This window comes from Squalius cephalus, assembly GCF_949319135.1.
Source record: "Squalius cephalus genome assembly, chromosome: 15".
In the NCBI taxonomy this organism is placed as follows: domain Eukaryota; kingdom Metazoa; phylum Chordata; class Actinopteri; order Cypriniformes; family Leuciscidae; genus Squalius; species Squalius cephalus.
The window spans coordinates 14449448-14456152 of NC_137136.1; the positions used below are offsets into that span (position 1 = coordinate 14449448).

Below are 6705 nucleotides of genomic sequence, written 5' to 3' on the forward strand. Positions count from 1 at the left end.
ACAAAACATAACTGTCATCATTTTTGTTAAAACATAGGATAGTTTAGCTCTTGATTCTACTGTATGTGCTGTCTTTGATTTCTTTTCTTGGCTTCTCTTGGTTTCGACTTCCACAAATAAATCCTCTGATGCTTTCTCTTCCACCTCAGCAAAACTAAAACTAACACCGTGCTAACTACACGCGACGCGATAAAATTCCAGCGACAGGCAGTGTGTCTGTCCACACTAGACGCGACGCGACTGTGAGACGCCACAACGTGGCGTGTGGGCGGAGTCTCGCGGCAAGTGCACAGCACTAGAGAGTAGGCACTCGCAAGAAAATGGATAAGTAGCTACATAAAAACACAAATGTTACACCTTTTAAAAAATGCATAGGCTACTGAGTTACTAAAACAATCTTTGTCAAATAATACACTTGTTTGTTCACAGTTTTAACGTTCATGTTTCCATTTGTTTAATTTCAAGATCTGAGGTGAAATATATCCATTGTTGCTTTTAGGCCTACAGCTACAAAGCTGGAGAACTAAATGACATTCAAAGTCACATTACACGCTTTTAACATTAAAAAAGCACTTAAACAGTAGCCTACCTGAGATTATAATCGCCACACTTTGTGTTTGTTGTTCCAGCGCGACGTCGCAGAAAAATAGAAACCGTTTCTAAATTAGAATCGTCGCGTGTCGCCGTCGCGGCTGGTTAGGAGAAACATTCTGATTAACATGGAAAAGATACCTTTTATCGCGTGTCGCGTGTAGTTAGGACACGGTGTTAAGTCTTCATAAACACAGGAATGTCTTACGGTTACCATGGTTTATTTATAGAAACGTTCTCAGAATACAAAATAAAGGGGTTGGCACTGATGTTTTATTCTCTGAATTTTAATTGACAATGTTTCATGTACAGAGAAAGGTGTGGTATTGACTTGAATTTATTAAAATGTTAGTAGTGTGACCTTTTTTACATTAGAATTTTACATTAGAAAATTATCATTTTGAGGTAAACAGTAAGATACCTTCACCCAAGTATGATGTAGCCTACTCAAAATTAGCAGTTTTATTTAATATGGTAATAAAAAGCCCTTGGTAATTTATATAATCAAAATATAAAACAGAGATCTCAGATCCCACCAGGGGAGTAAGAAAAGAAAAAAAAAACATAGCAGACTGAATAACACAATATCAAAACTTCCCTTTTTAATTTCAAATATTGCACAAAACAGTTTCGACTGCATGGGATTAAAAACAAGACATCTAAGACACAAGAGAAAAAATACACAACCTTGTGGTATTAAAATGAATTGTTTCCCAATCATTATTATATGTTGGAGCACATTGATAGTGATAATGAGTCCCTTTTATTATTGGTCAGCAGCAGACAAGTTCGGTCCCTTGTGAGCTCCCTGCTTCCAGCTCTCACATGACTGGGTAACTGGCAAGGCTGGCAATACCACATGCATTGTTACGGTTACGAGCCATCAGGACATATCCCTTCTTTCCCCAGTCTTCACCCCAACTTCAGAAGCAGAAAAAAACACAGATGGATTAGGAGAAGACGCTAAAAGCACATTTATTTATTTTTAAACAACAAATTATTTTGAATAGATTTTCCTCACCTGTTCTTCACAATCCAGTACTTTTTGCCTTTCGGTGTGACTCCGTAACCAACAGCTAGCACTGCATGGTTGACATCATCCTTGTTGCAGTTGGGATCATAGTACACACCTAGAAATGGACATAATAAAGGTCAAGCCTTCTTAGTAACCTTTATTTGAACACAAATCAGACAATATAGATGTAGATGTTAATTACCGCTTTTGTAGTAAAGGAAGGTGGACTGCATGGCATCTATACCCACTGACACAGGTCCCACCTTTGCCACAGCAGCAGTCAGTGCTCTCTCATTACCCTGAGGAATCTCTTTATACCCTTTACAACTGGCTGCTCTCGCTGAACTGTTGTAGGCACATTGCTGATCCTGCAGGGGGCAGTAGCGAGATGAAAAAAAATTATGACTGTCATCAGGTAAATCATTGGTTGGCTGTGACCTTAATCCAATAGTTTAAATAAATCATTGAAAAAAAAAAAAAATTGCTTAATGATTTGCCTTCTAAGTCAGTTAGCATAAAGATGTGGTCACATTTACCGTGACTCTGCGAAATTTTGCAGGTGAAATACAGTCATTAAAATAGGAATCAACACGATTGGAAGTTCCGCATGAGGGAAAAAAAATTCCCAATGCAGATTACGCTCAAGTTGGTTATGTTGGTTACCAACAGAAAGCTGCTTGGTTTAAAAGTGTGTGAACTGTTCACACACTGCTTCATATGTCGCTACATTCTTAGAACAAAAGGTTCTATACGGAACCTTAAAGGATTCTTTTAGACACTTCATAGAACTTTTCAGGGTTTCCCATCTTTGGATCATTTTATGGATTTAGCTGTAATTATTTAATTTAATTTTAATTCTTAATTTTAATTGAATTTTATGAATCTCATAAACATAAACTGAACTATCCATTAAATATTCATATCCATATCCATAAAACGTGAAACATAAAGAGGGAAAGTTATTCTGATTAAAAAAAAAAATTACGAGAGCACATGGATTTAAAAAAAGAATGATGTGCACAGATAAATTATTTATAATAAATACTGCAATATACCATAAAAAAATAAGATTTGTCAATTTTAATTTCATGGTGTCTTTAAGGCTGACTAATACCATTCCAACATAGGGGTAGCCCTCCTCTGAATCAATGCCTTGGTTGTTTGCGACGTATTTGAAAGCATTTGTCATGTATCCTCCACCACAGCCGTCATTTTCAGTCACACAGTCCACCAGGTTCTGAGGACTGAGGTCTACCAGTTGACCTTTGGTCTTCTTCAGCTGACCTTCCAAGGCCCCAACAGAGCTAAAGGCCCAGCATGAGCCGCATGAACCCTGAGGAGAGCAAGAGAAAAACAGCACTTTACTAAGAAGCAGACTAAAGTAAACTCTACTGATTTAAAACTATAAGCTTAATCGTTTTAACCACTAGATGGTGCCCAAGTACAATGATAACTGTAGTTGGTTTGAAATTTAAACAGATGATTATAATGATAACCCTCATTCTGTGGAAAAAAGTTTGAAAGCACATTTCTTACAACCAGGAGTTAATGTGAGGATGATGATTCTCAGAATGAAGAAATATTACTGGAATATTTAGTAATTTCCTCACTTGGTTCTTGACAGAAGTGACGTATCCCAGTTTACGGTAGTCAATTGATTTGGGCAACTTCCCCATTGTGTCACCAGGCACGAACGTGTTTGTTGAGTCCCGGTCCATGGGCATTTGGAGTCCCATCACATTCTCTGCCACTTCTTCTAATGTCTGCAGAGAGATAAGAATTGGACAAAAAGGATCTCGCTTTAATTCCTGATTAATCCTCAAAAACGTTAACAAGTTAGATCTAGTTTAAGTAAACAGGCTTTTAAAATATATATTTTGCTGATGAAACATTCCTGTTGTCATAATCTTACTTATCTGCAAACAGGTTTAGCAAGTAAGATAACAAAACAGCAAAACAATGTTGAATTTTGACATCTTAATCTTAAACTGGGCAGTTTCACACACACATATACACACACACACACACACACACATATATATATATATATATATATATATATATATATATACATATATATGGGTTAAATGTTTCACAGCAGTCAAATATTAGTATACCGATATTCTTACCATATCTCCAAAATGGTTCATGCCCAGATCATAGGTATGAATCCCCAGTTCATACTCTTTGTTATGGGCCTCAATAAGCAGCATGTTCTTCTCCCAAATCGTCCGTCGAATAGACTCTTCATCCTGCCCACCATGAATGAAATACACGTGTAAATACTTGACACAAACAATGAGTAATACCAAATAAAATTATTAATGTAGAGCGTGTAAAAACAAAGCCCCATCAGAAAGGGACTTAGCCAGTACATTTCAATCAATGTAGTCATAAAAACAAAAACGATACAAACTAGCTGACCAACCTAATTCAAGTCCCCCTGTGGTGAAAATCAAGCTTTTAATGTTGTTTATATGAATATGAGGTGTTTTTAATATGCTTTAAAGGGGCTATATGCTTTTTTCTGAAATTTAAACTCGCGACTGACACCTGTGGCCAAAATACGGAACTGCTCTTCCTTTCTGCTCGCTCTCGTACGTGCACACTTCACAAGTCATCCGCTGCAAAGAAGTCAACATTATGTTTACAGAGGTAAGAACAGTCAAATACATATATTGTTTGAGAAACTAAGTTTGTTTGCTGACTAGCGGTGGTGGCAGAGTGATCTGAAACGTTTAACATGAACGCGCTTGACATCACATCCGCAGACAGCGCGCGAAAAATCCGACCCGACAGAAAATAGGAAAAATAGGATACAGGCTTATAGGTGCACCCACTGTGAGCTGACAAGGTGTCAGTATGCTCATCAGGAGATGTTTGAGTCATACATGGTCAAATAAAAAGGCTATTGTTACGTTTATTTTGGGGAAAAAGTTGCATATAGCCCCTTTAACACAAACCATGTACAAATGCATAAATCAAAATAATTGCTGAGTATTTTCTCCTTAAAACTGCATTGAACCAAAGACAATTGTTTGACAAATCGCTGGTGTTTCTGTCGTCACAAACAGCTGGTGTGAGTGAGTGGAGGCGGGACTAATTTGCATATTCATAGAACCTCATATATTAAATGAGGCAAGGGTGTACAGTTACATTCAAGCTATTTTAAGGCATGAAGTTTTTTTTTTTCAAGGAAAAACATTTAAATATCATTTTGGTGATCAAAGATGAGTTTTAAGGGATACAATTATTGACTACAGGGGAACTTTTAACTCTTTTATCATCCCGAGGAAACAGAATTTGACTTTTTTTTGTTAGTCTTTTTAGGATGCTACTCACCAGGCCATTGTACTCCCTCCTATGGGTGATTTTCCAGCTCTCCCATGCTTCATCCAATGAGAGATTGTCCAGAGTGTGAGCTAGTCCACACCACACCACCAGGAGAATAGGAATTCCACCAAATGTATACATAGTGCCCTGAAAAAACAGACATACAGTAGATGTGTAAACCCACTATATACTATAACATGCTCGTGCAACTTACGTGCGTGTTAACCGTAAACCACATGCAAAAACGAAACACCCACTGCAACCTATTTAGGTCAGTTTAGAGAAGTAAGGGTTGAGTGGTTATAGGCTATCCGATGAAGAAAATTACTGTCTACATTCACAAATAGCGTTAAAAAGTTTTCATTTTAAAAGTTTCGTGAACAAAAAGAAAGCGAAAGTATAGCAACAAAGCTGCACATACTTAAAATGTTTCGATTGTTTGCCTATTTTACGAATGTTAAATCAAATTAACAATGTTAACTCTATTTAAGATGATAGAAAAATAAACTACAGAGTGACGATGAGGAACGGTTACCTGGATGATTTCCAGAAGTTCAGAACAAAAGATAGATGCTGGTTCACAACTGGTTAGTCGACGAGACGACGACCTTTATATGTGCTGGAGTTTTGAGGAAGTTACTCTTGTTGCGGGAAAGGGAAGAAGTCACGCTGCATCTGGAATCGCTAAAACACCAGCCAAGAGCGATGATGTCAGGTGTCGAGTTACAGTTTTAGGAAAAGTGGGAAGTTGGGAATAGTGTATCCTACCAAGGTCGTGAAAAGGAGATTTAAAATGGAATGAAATTAAAATAAATGTGTCTAACACCACCACCACTAACAACAAGATAATATTTTAGAGATCCCTTAATCATTAACTAAACCTTACAGTTGCCAGATAGATCCATAATTTTACACAAAAAGAAGTTTTACATATTGAATTTTGTGCAGCGTTTCCTAAAGTTTTGGTAATTGCTTATATGTTGACGCCAGTTTTTTTCTTTTTGCCATTGATTTTCATTAGCATTTATACTTCTGCTGGGCTAGTCATAGGCCTGCTAACAAAAGAAGCAGTCACATCCAGCTTTTCAGGCAATTACATTTCTGTTGGGGATCCTGCAAAAGTATGGATGTGGTGAAGTAATGCACATTTTCTCATCTTAGTTCATAACCTTCTTCAGTAAGTTCATCTTCAGTCATCTCACATTTCCAGTAGGTCAGGTTGTTTTTTAGCTGGAAGAAGACATATGACTTCAAACTCAACTGATTTGATGGTATCAATAAATAGCACCTCTTTCTGAGCATCATTCTCATGTGGCCCTGTTGGCTTGTCATGAACACGTCCCCTTGTTAGTCAACAACCTGAGTTCCCTGCACAATGTGTCACTGTATGAGGTCTACATGAAAATTGACCCATGATGTCCTATAGGCATGCGGTCAGCACTAAGATATAAATGTATGTCGAGGAAAGTCCCATTAGTGTTAGTTGCTCGTGCTATGTGCAGATTACTCACAAACATACAAGCAAATCCATAAATATCACAGGCCAAAAGCATCATAGCCTGCTGACATGGTGACAAGACTGAGCAGACTAAGAACTATTTCAGCTTTTGTATATGGGGAACAAAAAACATGTGCCAGATTTATTCAATCCACTTTAAACACTGACTGGATTAGTTAAGTTTGCACAAATGTTTTGTGTAGTTGCTACTAATTTCAATTCATTTAGCACTACTGTAAAACACAGCACTTCTATGAACTCAACACTT

At 37.3% G+C, this 6705-nt stretch overlaps 1 protein-coding gene across 1 annotated transcript; it reads right to left on the reverse strand.

Annotated features, from left to right (window-relative positions):
- Positions 1-795: 795 nt before the first annotated feature.
- LOC307172878 (cathepsin K-like) lies at positions 796-5809 on the reverse strand. Its single transcript, XM_079895586.1, has 8 exons — positions 5475-5809; positions 4949-5086; positions 3736-3858; positions 3217-3369; positions 2721-2939; positions 1809-1974; positions 1613-1721; positions 796-1512 (listed from the first exon to the last, which is right to left on the reverse strand). The coding sequence occupies exons 2-8, from the start codon at positions 5078-5080 to the stop codon at positions 1413-1415; spliced, it is 1002 nt and encodes a 333-aa protein (XP_079751712.1). The 5' UTR covers positions 5081-5086; positions 5475-5809; the 3' UTR covers positions 796-1412.
- Positions 5810-6705: the final 896 nt, after the last annotated feature.

Bases quoted from the DNA above. Each gene is read 5' to 3' on its own strand.
- LOC307172878 (XM_079895586.1), bottom strand. From the start codon at position 5,080: ATGTATACATTTGGTGGAATTCCTATTCTCCTGGTGGTGTGGTGTGGA. The intron at 3,370-3,735 runs GTAAGAATATCG...ATCTCTCTGCAG, and splicing joins TGAACCATTTTGGAGATATG to ACATTAGAAGAAGTGGCAGA. The intron at 1,513-1,612 runs GTGAGGAAAATC...CTGCTTCTGAAG, and splicing joins TACTGGATTGTGAAGAACAG to TTGGGGTGAAGACTGGGGAA.